Below are 22702 nucleotides of genomic sequence, written 5' to 3'. Positions count from 1 at the left end.
AGGATGCTAGGGCTATTTTTAAAAAAAGTTTTAAAAAGTGTTTTTAATTATTTAGTTTTAATTCTCACAATTTGATGTAAGTTTATTTATATATATATATATATATATATATATATATATATATATATATATATATATAGTTTCTCTCTTATTCTTGTATTGTGCTGAAGACGGCCCTTGGACATAGGGCCGAAATATTCACGGAAATGATTTCTACTGTATTGAAAAGATTTTCCCTATTGTCTCTACTTTGTATTTGTTTGTTATGGAAAGGCAGTGTGGTCTTCGTCGCTATTTTTTTCTTAATTAGAACTACCCAGGACCTCAGGAATATTTAGTGTTTCGGGGTAGAAGGTTGAGCCCTGAATCCACATGCCTGTAAGTGTCCCTTTAAAGGGAGGAACAGAAGTTAGGACAACCATGTAAAGTAATTTCTTAAGCCATTCTAATTTTTGAGCATAATTAGAACAAGATGTTTAGCTCTCCTGCAGTCATGGTGGCATTGATTGTTCAATTAAGTCATATTTCAACTAGTTTTATGCCATTTCGTTGTCAGGCTTGCTTTAATTTCTACAACCCTAACCAATTCAATCAATCCTGGTGGTGATACGACGAAGGAACTGTCAAGCACGGCCAAGAATGTAATTCTACAATCGATGCCTGATAATTCACGTTTTGTGGGCGATCCTAAATGTCTTTTTTCAACTAATGATAAATACAAGTAAGCTTAATTATTTAAATATAAGTAAGGTCAAAATCTTAGAAGTATGATGTCAGATTAGTGTCCTTATATCTTTGCTATGCTTTTTATGAATTGTTACTACTTTAGAGGGAAAAAAAAAAATCAACTTTAAACAAGGAGCAGCATCAAAACTTAAAATGAACAGAAATTATTACGTATATGAGGGGGAATACCCCTCCGCAATACCTCGCTTTTTCCGCTTAAGTTTTTTTGAATATTTGAACAAGCTTATGATTCTAATTAAACGGCCCTTATGTTTCGGGAGTTGCTCTCAAAGAATTGGGACAAAAAGTCAAACTTCAGCATAAGGAATGAGGTATTGTGGAGGGGGTATTTCCCCTCATATACGTACTTTCTTACGTACTTCCCCCTCACTTACTGAAAAAATAGTTTTTTAATTTAATTTCTGGTTGCTTTTAAATAGTGCCAGGAAATCCGGCTCCCCCTCTGTGGAAAATTCCTTCTCCCCCAGAGACATCCCTCGATGAAAACAGCCAGAGTCGACCCAGCTCTAAATTGATACCTGGATAAATCTGGGGGGGGGGAACACGGGAAGTGTCGGATGATTTGCCCCTAACCACGCATTGCACTCCTGGCCGAAGGCGTTTAATCAGGAGATCGATACCTGCGCAACGCAGACCATCGGTCAGCATGCGAAAAAGTATGTTTTAAGTTTAAAAATTGTCCCCGAAAGTTGTCTGACGACGGTTCTGGGTGAGAAATTTTTCTTAGCGCATTTTCATTTGAAAAAGATTTCATCTGAAAACATCATTTTTAAAATCATGTTGGAAATCTCCTCCTAAGTGGAAAAGTTTATCCCACAAATACGGCATCCTCTAGTGGAAAGTTACTCACGCAGAAAATTATCTCTGGAGAATTTATCCCGTGGAAAATTCCCCCTCGACGAATTTCTCCCTTGAAAAATCCCGCCTTATGGAAAAATACTTTAGACAGCTCTAACTCGGTAAAATCCCCCCCCCAGACAACTCCTCTTAACATGTGCATATGTAAAATTGAGTTGGAAAAGAGAAAGTAAGACTAATCAAAAGAAATTCGCATAGGAAATCTGGCAAATTCCACCACTGTAGAATTTCTCTTGGAAAGTTCTAACCTCGGAAACTTCTGTTCCCAAGGAAAATTCTCCCCATGGAAAATCCCCCCAGCCGAAAATTTCCACTCCACCCGAAAAAATATGCATACTTCCCAATAATAAATATCATACGAAAACAATAGGTAACTTTTATAACTTAAAGACCTTCCTTCAGAGGTTGTGGGGATCGTATTACCTTCAAAGGCATTGTTTTTGGACTTTTCAACAATGCTGAACAAAGTGGCTATCTCACAATTTTGATCGGACGACTTTGAAGAAAAATAGGTGGTGGGAGGGGAGCTAGTCGCCCACCAATCTTTTGATTCACTTAAGAAGGGAACTAGAGCTTTTAATTTCCGTTCGAATGAGCCTTCTTTAGATATTCTGAGACTGTTGGTTCAACGCGATCACCCCCTGGAAAAAACAAAACAAACAAATAAACCAGTATCTGTAATCTTTCTGCTGGCAAAAAATACAAAGTTCCACGTTTGTGCAGATGGGAAATTGAAACTTCCCCAATACGGTTCTTGGATGCGTTGAATCTGATGATGTGATTTTCATTAAGATCCCTTGACTTTTAAGGAGTGTTTTCTCCCTTTTCGAAAATCAGGCAAAATTTCTCAGGCTCGTAGCTTTTAGTGGGTAACACTAAACTTAATAAGTCTTATATATTTGGATTCAACATAGAAAGCCAATTTTTTTAATATATCTATCGATATCAAAATTCTATTCTTTAGAGTTTCGGTTACTATTGAGCTGCATCGCTCCTTACTTTCAGTTCATTACCACGAACTGTTTGATAGACAATTGAACTGAAAAATATCACAAAATAGACAATAGAACTGAAAAATATTGCAATATCCGAATAAAGGCAAAGACCTTATTACTTGACTCCAAATTTTGTAATAATTACTATTAAGAAATCCCACTTGAATTGGATTTACCATGGGTAGAATTTACAGTTTATTTAAATTCTGCAGTAAAGGGACTCACGCGGCAGAGGCAACCCCAGAAACACCCTGTGATGAAAATACCAGACTGATCTGCATTAACTGCATAACCTGCTCAAGGAACCGGCTGCAAGGAACCACGGGGAATATGGGTGGCTCCTTTTTGATGCCTTGGGGTCTTTTGGAGGCACTGGTGGATCTAAGTTCCTAGTTCTTAAAATTTACAGTGGGTAGAATGTCTGCAAAGCTAGCTCAGATAATCTGACTTTTGATGTTTACCTATATTTCTATATCTTTTAAGAACTAGTGCTTTACTAAAAACTGACCTTACCTGTTTTTCTTAGAAAATTTTATTTGCTTGCTAAACGTTATCGATCTGATTGCCCCTGAAGGACCCGAGAGCCTTATAAATTAGTCTTTTATTTACTGATTTAATATTATTTAACTTATCAATTGAGTACTGATAGTTCCTGCTACAGGTGAACTTAAATTATTTGGTAACATTGCATTGCGTAATATATTGTATTCTCATGTAATACTAATTATTTAATCTAATTATTCAATATAATGAAATTGAATTGTACTGCCTACTTCCTAATGCATGTGAATTTAAGTAAGCTAACTTATTCAAACTTAAGTAAGGAAATATTATTATTAATCTTAAGTCTGACTTCAATTGCTTCTCGAACTACTTGCTTTATGCCTAGGTCACTGCTGATAACGGCGGATTCTTCAAAAAGTATTTTGTGGCTAGGATTTTAAAATACATGGCTGCTTAAAGCAGAATCAAAGGGAACAGGAGCACTATTAGTATTAAGAGCTTTGGTGATATCATCTTTGTGCTGTTGTAGGCGTTTCTATAAATTCTGGTGAGTTCTCCCTACATAGAAGTTGCCACAATCGCATGGTATTTGATAGACACCTCTTTGGCGAGTAGCTAAGGTTTATCTTTACCAGAACTTGGAAGATTTATGATTTTCAAATTATTGGTAAACACAATATACAGATTATTTTATGTGCATACTTTTTTGAGATTCCTAATGATTTTTGGGATATATGGGAGGTAAATTATGTTTGAGGGCTTATCGGGATTCTCACATGGTAAATTATCGTTGATTTTACGGGAGTGTCTTTCAGTGTCTTTCATTCAGTCTACGGTTAATTGTAATACCCATTTCCAAAAAGTATTTGCCTGATCAGGTCTAATTCTGCTGTGATGTAGGAATCAGAACAAATATTCAGAGCACAATCGACGAGAGAGGTTAAAACAGCTCTTTTAACGTATGGAGGGTGGTTTGATTTAAAATGTGAAATCCTAGCCACAAAATACTTTTGAAGATTCCGCCTTTATTAGCAATGACTATATATGGGAGAATATTCACTAAATGCTCTATACACAAATTTAAATAAAAATGATCTTACAAAATGTTATAGAAGACCAATAGATATGTCGATGGGGTACTGACATATGTACAAGCATAAAACACATTTAAATCTATTTTTCAGTGTAAGTCCAACTTTCCAATATATTTGCCACTCTCCCGACGTACTATCCATTAGGTTTTCCAACTATCAAATATATTGGAAAATTTTCCAATATAATGGAAAATTTTCTATTATAATTGCAAATCCGAGCGTGATTAACAGTGAATAACCTGAATGAACCTCAACACAACTATCCCATTTTAATTCACAGAACCTTTCACGAATAGACCTACGAGATCAGTTGCCGAAAAAGCAAGATTAGCTTTAAAAACGTGTTTTTAAAATCAATGTTTTTTTATTTAAATGAATTGCCTCGTTTCATCACAATTTATTTATCAGTCCTGGTTAAACTTCGCTGAGCTAAGGATGTTGGGATTGTTTTGAAAATTTCTTAATTTTAGTTTTATTGATTTTATCCTGTTGTAAGTTTTTATTCTTATATATTTATGTCTTTCTGAGGACGGCTCTTGGACATAGGGCCGAAATATTCATTCTAATTTGTTTCTCACTGTCCTGCGAAAAGATTTCCGACTCTAAATGTTTGTATAATTAACATCGAGTAAGTCGAGGTGAATTAGGCTTCCCCTAATTAGAAAGTATAGAGATCGTTCCTAGCCAAGGGATGTAAGCTTTCTATGAAAAGCCAAAGAGGAAACCTCAACTAGGGTGGGATGGGTCAAGATTGTCTTTTTTAAATAGCCGCTGCCTTTTGTAATTCTTAGTATGTAACACAGAAATGAGAAGAAAAGACGCGTGAAAATTGCTTGAGATAAGCGCTAAACGGTGTTTATAGTTTTCAAAGGTTTTGGGTAAAGACACTTCAATGACTATAGTGGATGCTCCTGTTTCTATCACACTATGGTCAAAACCCTTCTTCACTTTGATTAAGACGCGTATCCTACCAAGAAGTTTTGTTTGAGATACTGGAGTTTATTTTGAGAAGGTTTGGAGGTTTCAGTTCAGTTCAGTTCAGTTTATTAACATCAAAATAAATGGACAACAATAACTCTAAACCGCTACAAGGCTCCATGGCCCGTTACATAGGGGTTAAAACAAAAGTAAATATCAAATAAAGAGTCTCTTCTTGAAAAAACAAAAAAAAAAAAAACAAGAAATCCAATTATATAATTTTGTTTTATTTTTACTTACCACTTCGTCCTCGAAATTCAAATCCAAGTCCACACCACCTCCCACCACCAAAATCACAACAATTAAAAATAAATAAATACACGTGCTCAAGCCTAGCATCTAGGCTTGGATTTGGGTCTCTTCTATCTTGAGCTCAAATAATGGACTAATGAACATGAAGGTGTAGCTAATTTTAATATGATTGAACCTAGTTAAAGATACACAGTTTGTACATGACAGACCATACTGCATGTCTCTGAGCCATTCCATCGAGTAATGGTCTACGATCTATTGCTGGCAACGTGTGTCGTGCCTCCCTAACAGCTATACAATGTAGGTACTTTTAAGAATTATAAGGACGATTTCCCATATTCATAGTCAATTCTTAAGCAACTTATTTCAGATTATACCTTTATTGTCTTAAAATAGTGTAGGCGTGGCCAAAGAAATTGTCAATCAATCCAAAGAACTCTACAAGAACATTATTGTAAAGGGTCATTTCGTACCATGTTTAAAATTAGGAATAGTATTTGACACTGCAACAGAATTCTTAAAATGCATCATGTTTAATTTTTCAGCAAAAAACTGCCAGCGCAGCCGTTTGGATTTTTCTGAAACAGTTATGTTGTATATTGACACTACTGATGACATGGCATTAGCATGTGAAAGTCTTACCAAGCTCAAAATTGCACTTAAAAGAAAAGCCTGTATGCTGCAGAAAAGCTTGACTTAAAATTAAATTGGTTTAAGACCAAAATAATGGCTTTAGATGTTACACCATCCACCCCCCAGACTTCTGTAGAAGTGTGTGACTAGACTGCTGAGATAGTCAAGCAGCTCACCTATATTGGTTGAACTGTCCGCTCAAATGAAAATATTAATGTAGATATATCACTAAGGGTGGTACAAATAAATGTCGTTCTCGGCCGTCTTCTATGAACTTGTGCTGAAGACGGCCCTTGGACATAGGGCCGAAATATCCACTGAACTGAGTTCCACTGTCTTGGAATAAAGAAAAAAACTACCTATTTTTTCTTCTTTGTGCTTTGTTTCACCTGGAAGACAGCTAACGGTGCTGACAACTTATTCTCTATACGCTGGTATTGCTACTTACCATGGGTTTTAACTCAAATAAGTAAGGCAAGTACCTTTATTGAAGTTAAAGTAATTTTTTGTTACATTTATTTTCACAAAGTACCTCTTTTCCAATTACCTTTAGAAGGCATTAAGGGGTGAGAAATACATTTACTTTCAAAAATTCTTTCATATATTATTTCTTGTTTCAGAAGATTTTATTCGCTAATCCGTTTGCACGTCTTCCAGAAACATATACTTTCATATGACAATATATGACAATATAATCGGTTTGCACGTCTTCCAGAAATATATTCTTTCATATGACAATATATGACAAAATAATTGGTTTGCACGTCTTCCAGAAACATATACTTTCATATGACAATATGATCGGTTTGCACGTCTTCCAGAAACATATACTTTTATATGCCAATATATTTCAAAGAACTGCTCAGCTGGTGCAGCACCACTATACACATTATGACAATATTTGACAATATAATCGGTTTGCACGTCTTCCAGAAACATATACTTTCATATGACAATATATTTTAAAGAACTGCTCAGCTGGTGTAGCACCACTATATACATTGTGACAATATAATCGCTTTGCACGTCTTCTAGAAATATATTCTTTCATATGACAATATATGACAAAATAATTGGTTTGCACGTCTTCCAGAAACATATACTTTCATATGACAATATGATCGGTTTGCACATCTTCCAGAAACATATACTTTTATATGCCAATATATTTCAAAGAACTGCTCAGCTGGTGCAGAACCACTATACACATTATGACAATATTTGACAATATAATCGGTTTGCACTTCTTCCAGAAACATATACTTTCATATGACAATATATCTCAAAGAATTGCTCAGCTGCTGCATCAGCACTATGCACATTATGACAATATGTGACAATATAATCGGTTTGCACGTCTTCCAGAAACATATACTTTCATATGACAATATATTTCAAAGAACTACTCAGCTGGTGCAGCACCACTATACACATTATGACAATATATGACAATATAATCGGTTTGCACGTCTTCCAGAAACATATACTTTCATATGACAATATATTTCAAAGAACTGCTCAGCTGGTGCAGCACCACTATACACATTATGACAATATAATTGGTTTGCACGTCTTCCAGAAATATATACTTTCATATGACAATATATTTTAAAGAACTGCTCAGCTGGTGTAGCACCACTATATACATTGTGACAATATAATCGCTTTGCACGTCTTCTAGAAATATTTACTTTCATATGACAATATTTTTCAAAGAACTGCTCAGCTGGTGCAGCACCACTATACACATTATGACAATATGTGGCAATATAATCGGTTTGCACGTCTTCCAGAAACATATACTTTCATATGACAATATATTTCAAAGAACTGCTCAGCTGGTGCAGCACCACTATACACATTATGACAATATATGACAATATAATCGGTTTGCACGTCTTCCAGAAACATATACTTTCATATGACAATATATTTTAAAGAACTGCTCAGCTGGTGTATATTTCAAAGAACTGCTCAGCTGGTGTAGCACCATTATACACATTATTTTGTATCAGTTCCTATCCCACTTCTTATCCCCATCATGATTGGTCAAACAAATTTTATTGTTAAGGTGGTTATTCGCGACAAGTGGTGTCTTAACGCCGTAAAAGCTCCAGTTGCAAATATGAAAAGTAAATGAAATTAAAGTAAAGGTAACTTATAAGACAGACCGGTGAAAATTATTGGGAATTTCGATTGAAAAAGCAAATTGTTTAAAATTGACCACACTTACATGGTCTTAATAAGCTGATCTCAACAAATTTCCATTAATAATTATTGAATCTCAGCTAAATTTCTTCGCCGATTTCAAAAACTATCCAAGAAGCAATTGATTTTCAATTACTAGATTAAAGGCATTAAAAATTTACTGTATTTTTTAAAGCCATGTGTTAATTAATTTGAATTTGTCGCTAAAATCAACTAGCCATTAACAATTTCCACTTGCGGCTGGGATTAGCTTTCCGTGTCTAGCCAATTATTATCTTCTCTATCTCTCTGGCAACTTTACACTGTTCGCAAAAGTCGACTGGAAAGCTTAGTCACTTTGTGAACAGTACCTAAATCTTTTAATCTGAGTTTAAATTTTTTTTTCATTTAAGTTTTTTGATTTAGTTTAACTTTAATTTAAGGTTAAAGTTTTTTTTTTAAGTTTTTATAATTTAAGTAGATATATTGAAGTATATGAAGTATATATTGAAGTATATGCGCTGGATTCAGGATCCTTCGTACGAGAGGACACGGGTTCCAATCCCAGTGTACCCATTTGTTTAGTTTGGGACGGGGATCAGTGGTGTGACTCTGTAAGCTTAGCCAGAGTCGACCCAGCTCTAAATGGGTACTTGGAGAAATCTGGGGAAGGTAAACAGGAAGGGTGTGCGAAAGCACAGGATGGTTGGCCCCCAACCCCCCGTTGCACTTCCTGGCTGAAGGGCCAAGAAACGGAGATCAGCACCGCCGATAGGGACTGTAAAGTCTAATGCCGTATCCTTTACCTTCTTTTTTTATTGAAGTATATTGAAGTCTTTTAAGTATTTAAATATAATTTATGTTTTTTTTTTATAGATGCTGAGAAGATCCGTTTCTTTACCGTAAAAAAAACTCGGTTCTTATGGAACAAGGAGGAAGAAAACTTTGTCCAAGTAAAAGGACTTGGATCCTGTATACCAACTTCTCAACTTCATAGTCAAAATGGCTTATCTGCAGAAACTCAATGGAAAAGGTTCTCATTTAACCATTTTTATGTAATAACATTTTGTTGTTGAATTGCACGGGCTGTATTGGTCCTTTCATAGCTTTGATCTAAATCTCATAATGCCCATTTTGTATTGAAGATAGTCTAGAATCCTACCAAATTCTTAGTAAAAATAGCCGGGGGTAAATACCCGTGGGTATTTACTACTGTATTTTTCTATTTGAATTTTACTAATTTTAACCCCTCCCCCCCTTGAGGAATAACCTGAAATTAAATTCACAAAAATCTTTATTATCAAAAGCTATAAATAGGTTCTTTACACCACACGTAACTTACAAAAAAAAAATGAAGAATGAAAAACGAAAAAGCAGGATGAAACGAAAAGTCAAAGCAAGCGATTATAATATTCTATCAATTAGTTGTTCTAATAAACTTCAAATCAATAGACATGCTACTGGTGTGGAAATGCATTTTTTAGGCATTAAACCCTTTCTACTCCCTACGCAATGAGCCACAAGCCCTCCTTAGTAGATTTCTAAATTATACATCACTGTGCATGATTTTATCAAACAACTAAGGGAGATAGAGAGAGAGAGAGAGAAAGATAGGTATATTTAAAAACTATCGTAGTATAGCTAAATTCAGTTTTTTTTACAAAATCTTACATTTAAACAAAATCACACACTACGGCTCAGCATTGAAAATCGATGCGAAGAAAGACTAAAATGAGTTGGTGTAACGATTGGTTCGTACTTTGGGCAGTAGAAGCTTATTTTGTAAACAATTTTGACTATTGGAGGGGCTGGCTCGGGTAGTAGTGATCGGTGGCTCGAAGGGAATCAACTTGGTTAAATAAAGGTTTTAAATAAGCGACTATTTTACGCATTTGCGTAGCCTGGAGTACTTGACCGCTTAGGAACGACTGTGCCGCCGTGTGGCATTACGGTGGTCTAGGAAGAAAAATAGTTTTCTGTCAATCTGTTAGCTCAGTTTTCTAGCGATAGCAACTTTGCCCTCTTTGGGTCAAAATTGTTGCTTGTTGCCACAATATGGTCGAAAACATAACTTTGCTGTGGCAAAATCTTTGTGGCTACTTAAAAAGAGTATTTAATTTGTAAACTTCAGGTCGAATGAGCCACATCATGATTTTCTAGGACCTTTGGCTTGATACAATAACCCTTGGGAGAAATATAATTTAATACACATCTCTAAATTTAATCTTTGAAAAAATAAGCAAAATTCCACACTTTTGTAGATAGGACCTTTAACATGCGGATGAATATATTAAAACTCCATTTCTATTTCTCCATTTCTGTTTTTCTCTATGTTATCCGTGATTGCTCCTTACTGACAGTTTTTTTTAGCACAAAATGTTAGACTGCAAAACAAATTGAAAAATTGGATGACGAAAATTGAACAATAAATAAAATTGGTCGATAAATTAAAAATAAAATAAAAGATTTAAAGGGAATGAAAATCCAGAGCAAACAATAAAAATAAACAATTAATTTTTTCAAATTTTTTTCTTCAGTGCCTAGATCTAGTGGACGAAAATCGCGGGAATAAAAAACACAATACAAAATAAAAACAGAAGTTTGAAGCAAAAACAAAAGAGAACAAAGTGAAGAGGAAATGAAAGTAGCTTTTTAAGAATTTAATAATTTATAACAGAATACGTAAAACTAGAGGGTATAAAGTAAAAAAATATAAGGAAAGACAAAAGTCAACAAACTAAAAAGAAATTAAAATAGTTTTTTTTGTAAATTTTGTCATTTGTAACGGAGAATGTAAATCAAGAAGATATAAAATAAAAACCGGATGCATAGACAGAAATGAACAAACTAAACAGGAAATGCAAATAGCTTTTTAGAAATTTAATCATTTATAACTGAGGACATTAATCTAGAGGCTGTATGGCAGAAAGTATCCTCAAAAGTTCCATACGCAGCAAGTTACTTTATGGTAGGCGGTGATGTTTTCCTGGGAAATTGCCTATTGATTGTTTTGGGTACCCGGCTGACTGACCGTATTTCAAACAGTGGGCTGTATGAAAAGTGGGGTTCAATCCTGTTTTCCAGGACTGTAATGATAGAAAGGTTGAGATGGCTTGGGCATATTCTGTAGATGAAAAATGCCAGATAGGCAAAAATTGTCCTTTCCGACCAATCGTCTAGGGCTAAACAGAAATCAGGTCGTCCACGTTTGGGGTGGGAGGATGTTGTAAACAAACACTTAAGGGAAACAGGAGCTACTTATGAGGGTGTAAAGAGAGAGGCTTTGAATACATTAGGATGGAGGGGGTACGTGCGTAGCTGTGTTGGCCTCAGGTAGCTTGGTACTGCAGTGAGTTGTTAGTAGTAGTAGTATTAGTATATTGGGGGTATAAAGTCGTCACAATTGTAAACAAAAGTGCATATGTAAGAAAGTTTTTTATATGCTTAAAGGTTTTAATCAGTTATTCCTTAAGAAATCTCACTAAAGGAATTTCCTAGGGTTACTAGTATTTTATTCACGTGTATTATGCTGTATGTGGGGATATTTATTTGTACTATAATAATTGGAAATAAAAAATTGAAACATCATTTAAATTCACTCAAGCTTAATGTTACGACATTCCTATTTCTTCATTTGTATATTCTTCCTGCTTTGATGTTACCATGTTATATTGGAAAGTTGGTGTTGCCATCTTATACCTGTTACCATGTTATACCTTTAAAATGGTACTAATCACGGAGAGAAAAGTTCTACCCAAAGCATATAGCCACGTTATGTTTCATTTGCCAAAATTTCAAGAGGTTTAAAAGTTTAACTGAATTGTCAAATTGTTATATGTTACGAAGCATTTGAATTAGTTTGTAAAAGCTGCGGGATGGTCACCCAGTTTTTCTGTGCATAAAGTAAAACAAGTGATTTTCCAGTCAGAGCCTTGCCGTAATCATAATGTTTTGTGAATGGACGTCTCGTCTGAGGTTGAAGTGGATAAAAAGGAACTTTGAAAAACTCTAAGTTTAACAAAAATAATTATTAAACCTTCCAAAAAAATAGATTCCTACAAACAACAATTTTGATACTGTTCCTTTACCTAACTGTAAAAGCCTATTGCATCATTTGTGCTTTAGTGAAAAAGAATTATATTACAAGTAGGCTCTTTTCTAGTAATTACATCATTGAAAATGAAAATAAAATTACAATGAAATAAAATCTTGAGCTATGAGCTTTCAACAATTAATATTAATTTTTCAAATATTCAGTTTGATTTTATTTTCATTTTCCAAGACTGTTCAAGACACAAATAGTTTTCAGTAAAGTGTCAATGATACCGTATATTTTAGACTTTTGAAGCGATGAAAGGAGGCTATTTTGTTGAATGTGACTAACTTGTGAGTTTTCATTTGTTGAGTGACCATTCACTCATTTTGGTTAAGTTTCGAATTCTTGTGATGATCCTAAGCAACTTTTGCATGATGATTAAATTTTGAATAGTTCTTTCAATTTGCATGATATTTCTATTTTGTTTGATTCTTTCCTGGGCGGTGTCGTAACTTAAATCCCATATTTTTTCAAGATGAGGATGGGATCCGCTCAAATGATGTCAATTGGCTCCCAATTCTCTTCTTCTTCTTCCTTTGAGTGTTTTTCATCTTATTGTCAAGTTTGGTAAAGTTCCTTTATATTTTAAGGCTAGTGTGGTAATTCCTTTTAAGGTTGAGGTGGTAATACAAAGACTAGACTGGAAAATCACATTTTCTTTCTTCATGCACAGAAAAACTGGGTGAGGATCCCGCCGGTTTTTGCAGACTTTTTCAAAATCTTACTAACATCTAACAATATGATAATTTAGTTAAACATATAAATCTCTGGAACCTTTGGTAAATTAAAGGTAATGACGTGGTTCTGCTTTAGGTAGAACTTTTCCCTCTTTGATTAATACCATTTTAAAGGTATAACAAGGTGACAGGTATAACGTGGTAACACCCACGTTCCAATATGACATGGTAACATCAAAAAAGCAAGAATATGAGTGGTTTCATCTCAAAAACTATTTCAAATAAAGAAAAAGGAATATATACTGTGTTTTTCTACTAAAATTTCAGCATATAACATATCTCAAAATCGGCCAAGGTATTCGGCTGAATTATTCGTGTTTCAAATAGTTAACAAAACACGGCAAAACTGGTAAATTTTACAGAAGATATAATAATTAGGTTTGATCTCAATTAATTACGGTTAATTTAAACAACTAATGTAGATATACAATAATATCATGAATTTAATTTCAAATTAAATTTGATTTGTGAGTGAAATTTAATTTCACATTATTTGAGTTATCATCGAGAAAACGAACTGACAGTTTTAGTGGCATTAATACTACTACTAATTCTATTACTACTACTACTACTGCTACCATTACTACTAACAACTCGCTGCAGCAAAAAAGCCGCGTGAAGCCAATAAAATTACGCATAATCCTCTTTTATCCCAATCTATTCAAAACCTCCCTCTATACACTCTCTGGACAAGTTCCCATTTCCCTTAAAGTTTTCCTTATGACAACCTCCTACCCTATTTGGATACGACCTGCTTTTCGTTTTGCGCCAGATGTTTGGTGGACAAGAGCAATCCTTAGTAATCTGTCATCCTTCATCTATAGAACGTGTCCCAGCTATCTCACCGTTTTTTTTATAGCCCTAGAAAGCAGCATTGAAGCACATTTCTTGTAAAGCCTATTGTTTGTCAGTCAATTGGGTAGCCAAAACAGTCGGTTGGCACTAATAGAACTGATTTAAATTCTGTTTTTAGTGGTATTATATCAGAATCCAGAAGCCCCTTTCCTTGAAATACCTCGATATTAGGGTATTAACTTGCTTGCTTGATGAACTTAAGCAACCTTGTTTATTATACCTTGCTAAGGCTTCACGTAGAACTTAAGTTGGCTCTTCAATATCCAGGTCAGACCTCCCTTAGCTAAAAACCAGGGCTGCAGCTTGCTAATTTTGCTACCTAAGAGATATAAAGACAACTAATTTTGCTTCTCAAAAAAATCACTAAAGCAATGCAAATGACATGATAGCGCTTCCATGTATACAAGGTACCAGTGCGACCATCACTTGATAAAATCATTACAAACAAAAGTCAATGGTTTAAATAGTAAAAAAATTGAGGACAAATCTCCTTGTATATATCACTTCCATTCCTCCCCTTCCAGGAGCCAAAATTATTATATACATCTTATGTATAATGAGATACTGTCGTGCCATCTAATAGTCAACCAAAAGCTTATTGATTGAATCAGTTTGCTCAAACAAATCGTATAATTATTTATATTTCAAGATGATTTCTTTGTAGATATACTGCACTGGGACAACCTCCTTCGCACCTCTCTATTTCCATATTTATTTTCTCATATTTCTTTTTTCATTTTTCATGTTTCATTTTTATATATTTTCTCATATTTCTTTTTTCATTTTTCATGTTTCATTTTTATATTTCTTCTTATTTCACTGGGCTTCAACTTCTGCTGTTTTAATATGTAGGGAAGTTTTCACACAAGCATATCTCTCTGTTGATTCTCAGTATATACATTTGCTTGTATGATTTTTCGTCATTAATAATTTTTGTCTATTTTACTTTTCTTGCTTTTTGAACTAATAGTATAATTTAACTATATAAGTAAATATAGTATTTTAATTTCCGTTGTTTGGTATTCTGTAGTATTGTTGTATTTTGAACTAAAATTTCTATTTTAGTCTATTTATATTCTATTTTGAATCTCGGTTTTATTCTATTTTGAACTAAAATTTCTATAAAGCAAAACTAACAAGATAGTTATAACTTTTAATAAAACTTTTAACTAAGGCTGAATTGAATTAAATGGATATGCAGTGTGGTCCAAGACATTATTCAAATAGCCTCATAATAATTTAACTTTTTTCAATTCTAACGTTCTTGTAGGTGCGCTCTTGTAGATAATGTTTACTGTATGTTTCTATTGTGTATATATTTTGTTTTAGTCTATCCTTTAGTTTTTAGTTTCATATTGTTTAGTTTCGTTACTTTCCAGCATTTATTTTGCGTTTCTATTTAGTGCTTCATGTAGAACTTAAGTTGACCCTTCAATATCCAGGTCAGACCTCATTGAGTAAAAACCAGGGTTGCAGCTTGCTAATTTTAGTACTCAAGAGATGCAAAGATAACTAATTTCGGTTATCAGTAAAATCACTAAATCAACGTAAATGACATAATAGTGCTTCCATGTATACAGGGTACCAGTGCGACCACCACTTACAAAAACCGTTAAAAAATAGAAGCCAATAGTTTAAATAAAAAAAATAGGGGACAAATCTCCTTTTATTTATCACCTCTATTCCCCCCCCTTCCAGGAGCCAAAAATATTATATACATCTTATATATAATGAGGTACTGTCGCGCCATCTAATTTATTTATTAGTTTTTGAAGAGTGGTAGAATAATTAAGCGGCTATCCTGGCTTTGGATGCCCTTGCGTCCCGAAATAGCCCGAGTTTATAATCGAAGGAACTCTGACCTAGATACGGAAGATTAGGGTGTAGCGAGAGCAACTATTTACTTATTTTATTAGTAGTATTTATTGGTGCTAAAATTATAATCTTATTGATCTTAGTTAATGCTAATAGTTAAGTATTTACCGTATGTGGTTTTTGTTTTCAAAAACTAGGAAATTTTCTTTGGCTTTAAATAATTTAGAGGAGGCTTTTTCTAGAGTGGTAAATTGTTAACTGGATTAAATGGTACTCAATCATATTTTTATTTATTTACATTTTAATTTTTTTTTTAATAGTTATTTTCATTTCATTATTGCAGGCGTATTTTGTTTGATGAAAATTTCATTAAGGTGCCTGTAAGCAGTTACTATAAGCTCTTTGCCCTTGAGTTCTTTCGACCTTTCTACATGTTTCAAGTCTTTTCTGTCGCTGTTTGGATGGTTGTTGAATATTACTACTTTGCCATAGCAATTGTCATAATGGCCACTTGGGGTCTTATTGCTTCGATTTGGCAAACAAAATCAGTAAGTGAAAAGTAAAAATGCACAGAGAAAGCAATAAAAAGAGAAACTGGAGAGAGTGTGAAAGAGGTCGTTGAATATTACTACTTTGCCATAGCAATTGTCACAATGGCCACTTGGGGTCTTATTGCTTCGATTTGGCAAACAAAATCATAAGTTAAAATTAAAAATGCACAGAGAAAGCAATAAAAAGAGAAACCGGAGAGAGTGTGAAAGAGGTTGTTGAATATTAATACTTTGCCATAGCAATTGTCATAATGGCCACTTGGGGTCTTATTGCTTCGATTTGGCAAACAAAATCAGTAAGTGAAAAGTAAAAAATGGAGAGAAAAAGCAAAAAAAAGAGAAACCAGAGAAAAACCTAGAATACACCTACGCGCAAAGAAATTCAAAAAATAATCTGATCGTTATACTTAGTGTCATATTCTTGGAGTTTTTATATTTAAATTGAGACTTAATGTATATTACGTTTCTGGAATCACCATAGAAAGATGACTTTTTCTCATATTATTTTTATTGATACTGTTTGTTAATATTCTCCACGTTATTTCAGTCGACTAGGCATATTTATTTTACAATCCAATCGAAATATTGTCATAATAACTTCTTATTGCTTCGATTTGGCAAACAAAATCAGTAAGTGAAAAGTAAAAATGCACGGAGAAAGCAGTAAAAAGAGAAACCGGAGAGAGTGTGAAAGAGAAGGAATGGAATAGAAAAAGGAATTAGAAAGAGGAATATAGGGAATGAAATGTTTAAATTGGGTGATATTTGCTACTCTAATTTTTCCAACTCCCGACATTTCAGAACACTTAAATTACCAAGGAGATCACTGCAAAAAAAAAAAAAAAAATATTCCTTGGCCTTTCTTGGGTCTATTTAGACCTTAAAACCACGATTCTCTAATATTTTTCCTTTTTTTTTTGTTCCAAAATTATAAAGTCTCCAGGGTAGTACCACATTTTTATTAATATTACAACGTTGAACCGTAAAAATTAATAAGCAAAATTAGATAGTTAAATTTGACAAAATCTTCAGTCCGTAAAAGTCAAAAATAAACAGGGTGTTAATTGTCAAAGGCAGCTACACTTACGAAGGGAACATACGCCTTCTCCAACTGATGACACATGTTTTTAGCTTAAATTTGGGCGAATTTTTACCAACATTTTTTTTTTTTTTTTTTTTTTTTTTTTAATTTGATGTCTGGTGCTGCAAATGTCTGCATAACGTAGCAAATGTAGCTTGAATTTGAATTTTTTTTTTTTTTTTTAAATTTGATGTCTGGTGCTGAAAATGTCTGCATAACGTAGCAAATGTAGCTTGAATTTGAATTTTTTTTTTTTTTTTAAATTTGATGTCTGGTGCTGCAAATGTCTGCATAACGTAGCAAATGTAGCTTGAATTTGAATTTTTTTTTTTTTTTTTTTTTTTTTTTAATTTGATGTCTGGTGCTGCAAATGTCTGCATAACGTAGCAAATGTAGCTTGAATTTGGGCGAATTTTTACCAACATTTTTTTTTTTTTTTTTTTTTTTTTTTTAAATTTGATGTCTGGTGCTGCAAATGTCTGCATAACATGTTATGAATTTCCTTTTCATTATAACTGGATTCCTGGTTTTTCTTATTTTATGATATAAATCATGGTGTCAGCTCCCATTTAACCAACTGAAACAAGCATATTTTGTTTTCACTTTCCTTGGTACTTGTCTACACTTTTTCTTTATTTGAACATTCATATCCTCGCGGTACGGAGTTCCTATTCCAGTGTCCGTGGTGTAGAAAAGAAATAAGAGGTACCGGAGGCAGAAAACTGAAATTAACCTTCGTTGATCATGCGTTTGTTCTTGCATTTAACTGCCCTTATTTGTGTTTTTGTTTTCCTATCAGTTCTTCTTTGTTTGGATTTTGTTTATATTTAAAATAATTTATTTGTCTCTTCCTTTTCTTTCTTTATTACTCCATCAGTTTTGTATTTGACATTTAGGATGGGCAATAAATTTATATTATATTATATCATTCGGCGTTAAACCATTTGCCTATCGCTATGGAATAACAGATGCAATGCTATTTCATTTATTTTCTTTTGTTCTTTTAGTTTTATTCATTCTTATTTTATTCATTTTTTATTCATTATTTTATTTCATTTTTTATACTTTTTTATTCTTTAATCTTTATTTTTTATTCTTTTATTTTTTTTTAAATCTTTTTTATTCTTTTTTATTCTTATTTATTTATTTTATTTTTTTCTTTAGGCACAGAAACGCTTGGCAGAGACTATACAGGCCACGGATGTTGTAGAAGTTGAGATTGGTGAGGGAAAAACAGCCATGATAGAATCAAAATACTTAGTTCCAGGTGATACAATTATTATTCCTTTTGCTGGATGCACACTCCACTGTGATGCAATTTTACTCAATGGTACCGCAATAGTTAATGAAAGTATGCTCACAGGTTAGTAACGTTTTACATTAATCTATAGAACAACTAATAGTTGAAACTGACTCAAATGCATTTCAAGTACAAAAATTACTTCATTTTGGGGTCACATCGTTTTCATTTTCTACGAGGCATGCAGAATTACATAAGATGACAAATTACTCTATTGCTCTAGTGCCATAAGAAAACAAATCAGTGACAGAGGTGCCAGAAGAAAATAGTTGCAATAGGTGCCAGAAAAAAGTGCCAGAAGAAAACAAATCAGTGCCAAAAGAAAATAAGCGCAATAGGTGGCAGAAAAAAGTGCCAGAAGAAAACAAATCAGTACCTTTGGTGCCAGAAGAAAAAAAACGCGATAGGTGCCAGAAGAAAATGAATCAGTGCAAGAAGTGCCAGAAGAAAAATAAGTGCAATATGTGCCAGAAAAAAGGGCCAGAACAAAATAAATCAGTGCCAGAGGTGCCAGAAGAAAACAAGTGCAATAGGTGCCAGAAAAAAGTGCCAGAATAAAACAAATCAGTGCCAGAGGTGCCAAAAGAAAATAAGTGCAATAGGTGCCAGAAAAAAGTGACAGAAGAAAACAAATCAGTGCCAGAGGTGCCAGAAGAAAATAAGTGCAATAGGTGCCAGAAAAAAGTGCCAGAAGAAAACAAATCAGTGCCAGAGGTGCCAGAAAAAAATAAGTCCAATAGGTGCCAAAAAATGACCAGAAGAAAATAAATCAGTGCCAGAGGTGCCAGAAGAAAATAAGTGCAATAGGTGCCAGAAAAAAGTGCCAGAAGAAAACAAATCAGTGCCAAAAGAAGATAAGTGCAATAGGTGGCAGAAAAAAGTGCCAGAAGAAAACTAATTAGTACCAGAGGTGTCAGAAGAAAATAAGCGCGATAGGTGCCAGAAAAAACTGCCAAAAGAGAATGAATCAGTGCCAGAAGTGCCAGAAGAAAAATAGGTGCAATATGTGCCAGAAAAAAGTACGAGAAGAATAAAATAGATAAGAGAGAGAGAGACAGGCTTATTTAAACAACAATCGAATCTCAAATGGCTAATTTGATGTCGAAATACAAAAAAACATACAATACAATGGATGATTCTTTGATGCATTAACTCATAGAATAGAGGCAGTGCTGCTCTATCATGCTTCATCTATAAATAATATAATTGAAACTTTTAAAAGAGCTAATACGATTGAAAATTAAAAGTTCTACTCTTCCTTTAAGATTCAAAAGTGATTGGAGGGTAAGCAGGCCTCCTCCTCAGCCTATTATATTCCAAACACTTCCAATGAAAATTTTAAGATGGTCATTTCTTCAGCATAGATGAGCGGTCCAGTAACTGTGTCTCTAGGGTTGCTGGGTATATCAATCCCCTACAATTATGCTTTAAAACTAAATCAAAAGCCACTCTCTACATGCTGGTTGCCAATTTGATATTTTAGCAATATCCCAAGAACGACTGGAGTATTAACCTGAAACTTTCAGGGCTACTAGGCTTCTATTACTGCTTCTTTTCTTCTAATTTAACTAAATTAAAAGAGTGTCAGTGTGTCCAGGTTGACAAGGAGCATAGATATAGTTTTTTCAGTATGGTATCAAGTTTTCTTTCAGGTCAACTAGACGAGGTATCAAACTAAATAAAACAATACTATTTGTGTTATTATTTTCAAAAGGGAGTATGGTGTAGAAAATTGTCGAAAATTGTCTCTAACATAAAAATAGCAAGACAAATCATGGATTCATACCGACCAAACCAAAAAAGATATAAGATATTATTTTATTTCTGAATGAAAAAGACTATGTCAATAAAAAAATAAAAAAAAATTAGAAAACTTTGTCCACAAAATAACGTTTATTCCATTAAACCAAAAATGAACAAAAATAAAATCAAAATAATCGACCAAGCGCAAAACCGCCACAAAGCACCATCAATAAATAAATAAAACCCAAAACAAACAGAAATTATGGGCAACGCAATTGCGTTACCTTAGTAAAGAGCGATGTGGGCACAATGTATCATTTATTTAATATTATTAGCATTATTATTGTTTGTTTTAGACAAAGGGCACTTCAGATAAAAGTCATAGAAACTTCGCAAGGGGCCCATTCGATTAGAAATTCTAACGTGTTGTGCCCTTTCTAATGATTGAAAGTGATTGGGCGGTAAAAAACCCCACTCTACGCCCCTTATTTCACCAGATACATCCAGTAAAAATTTTGAGATAGCCGTTTTGTTCAGTGTAGTTGAAAGGTCCAGTAATTGTCTGTAAAGGACGACACCGTCCCACATCCCTCAGGGCAAGGGTTGTAAGTTATGTCCCAATGGCATATAAGGTTTTTATGGAAAAGGTGGTCGTATAAACTTTGGAGGAGGCTCTTTGGTCTAAAAATTGAAATTAATAATGCCCTCTTTGAGAGTCGAAGTGATCAGAGAGAAACTAGTCCTCCCCCCACTCACGGTCAATTTTTACAAAATGAATATGATAGAAATTTTGAGATAACCATTTATTCAAAAACAGTCCAAAAATCACATAACGAGGCCTTTTGGGCTAACACCCCCCCCCCCCCCGAGTTCAGGGCCAAGGGTTGTAAACCATGGCCCAGGGGCATATAAGGCTCCTATGGAAAGGGTGGTGGTAAAAACTCTAGACGAGGTTCTTTTAATTTGAAATTTAAAGTTTTAGTTCTCTTCTAAGAGTCTAAAGTGATGGAGGACGAATAGCCCCCACACCTCCCTGATATTTTCTTATCCCCAAGCGCATACGATCAAACTCTGACTCTGAAATTTATCACAATGGTCCAAAGAGCATATAATAGTCCTTTCAGAGTACACACAACCCTCCAGAGCCCAATAGGTGGAAGTTATGTCCCAGACCATGTAAGGCTTTTATGGAACGGATGGTCGAATTGACTTCGGATCATGTTGGGCTCATACGATTGGAAGTTGGAAGATCTAGTGGCTATTTTAGGAGTCAAAAGCGAATGGAGGGCAAAGGTCCTCTTCTCGAGAAAATAATTTCCCAAAACACATCGTATCAAAATTTCAAGAGAGTTATTTTGTTCAACACTATCGAAAGGTCCATTAATTATTTATTTGGGGGACATCAGCTTCCCCAGAGTTCTCAGGGCATGGGCTGTAATTTGGCAATTCATTCACTGTTTACACGTAGTATGTTTTATTGAAAAAGGTACGCGTGTTTAACTTTACTTTCCAAAAAGGTGAGTGACAATCAGGTGTGCCTTTCAGAGAATGTTGAGAGGAGTGTTGACCTAAACCGAAACACGTTATTTGTATGCGAACTGTCAAAAGAGTGTAACTCATGAATGATGGGAGAACTTCTCTAGAGAGAAGTTCTCTCTAGACTTCATTCAACTTCTAAAGGAACGATCAGGTGGCCAGAAACGGGTTTTGCGAGGTATTTAGGTGTAATCCTGGACGAAAACCTCTCATTTCTAAACCACATCCAGGCTGTGGAGCTGAAACTCTCTCGCAATCTTGGCATCATCAGGAAACTGAAGCACGTATTTCCTCAAAAAACCCTTCGTCTACTTTACAACGGATTTCTGAAACCTCACCTGCAGTATTGTGCCATAATTTGGCAGTCAACCTTCAAATCACACCTGAAGAGACTTGACTCAATCCACAAGCGTGCATTGAAAATTGTTGGAAATGTAGACGACTATCTCTCCCTTGGTTTCCTTTACCGTCTGTCGTGCTCAGTTTTTGTTTTTAAATTTTTGTCCGGTTTACTTCCATCTTCTTTCCACAATCTATTTCAGTTGATATCTGAACAACATAATCGAAACACGCGCTCTGTCTTTGACCTTCAAGTGAGAAGAACTCCAATAGTACGTTCAGATTTTTCCCCGGATGTAGCATGAGCTAAAGTGTGGATCATGCTTCCAAATGAGCTGAGATGTAGGAGATCTCTCGGTTCTTTCAAAAATAATTTAAATAAATATTTAGTTAAAGGTCAA

The 22702-nt window shown here is 34.3% G+C and overlaps 1 protein-coding gene across 1 annotated transcript in view; it reads left to right on the top strand.

Annotated features, from left to right (window-relative positions):
- LOC136036668 (polyamine-transporting ATPase 13A3-like) overlaps positions 1–22702 on the top strand; it is a 107255-nt gene that overhangs the window by 26088 nt on the left and 58465 nt on the right. Inside the window, exons 6-8 of the mRNA XM_065718975.1 lie at positions 9125–9281; positions 16095–16299; positions 18548–18746. Coding sequence (XP_065575047.1) covers positions 9125–9281; positions 16095–16299; positions 18548–18746 — 561 coding nt within the window. The remainder of the gene's footprint in view (positions 1–9124; positions 9282–16094; positions 16300–18547; positions 18747–22702) is intronic.

The sequence above is a fragment of the Artemia franciscana genome, chromosome 15 (assembly GCF_032884065.1).
Source record: "Artemia franciscana chromosome 15, ASM3288406v1, whole genome shotgun sequence".
Taxonomy (NCBI): Eukaryota; Metazoa; Arthropoda; class Branchiopoda; order Anostraca; family Artemiidae; genus Artemia; species Artemia franciscana.
Note: the sequence above shows the minus strand (reverse complement) of the source record. Positions and strands in the feature narration are given on the sequence as shown.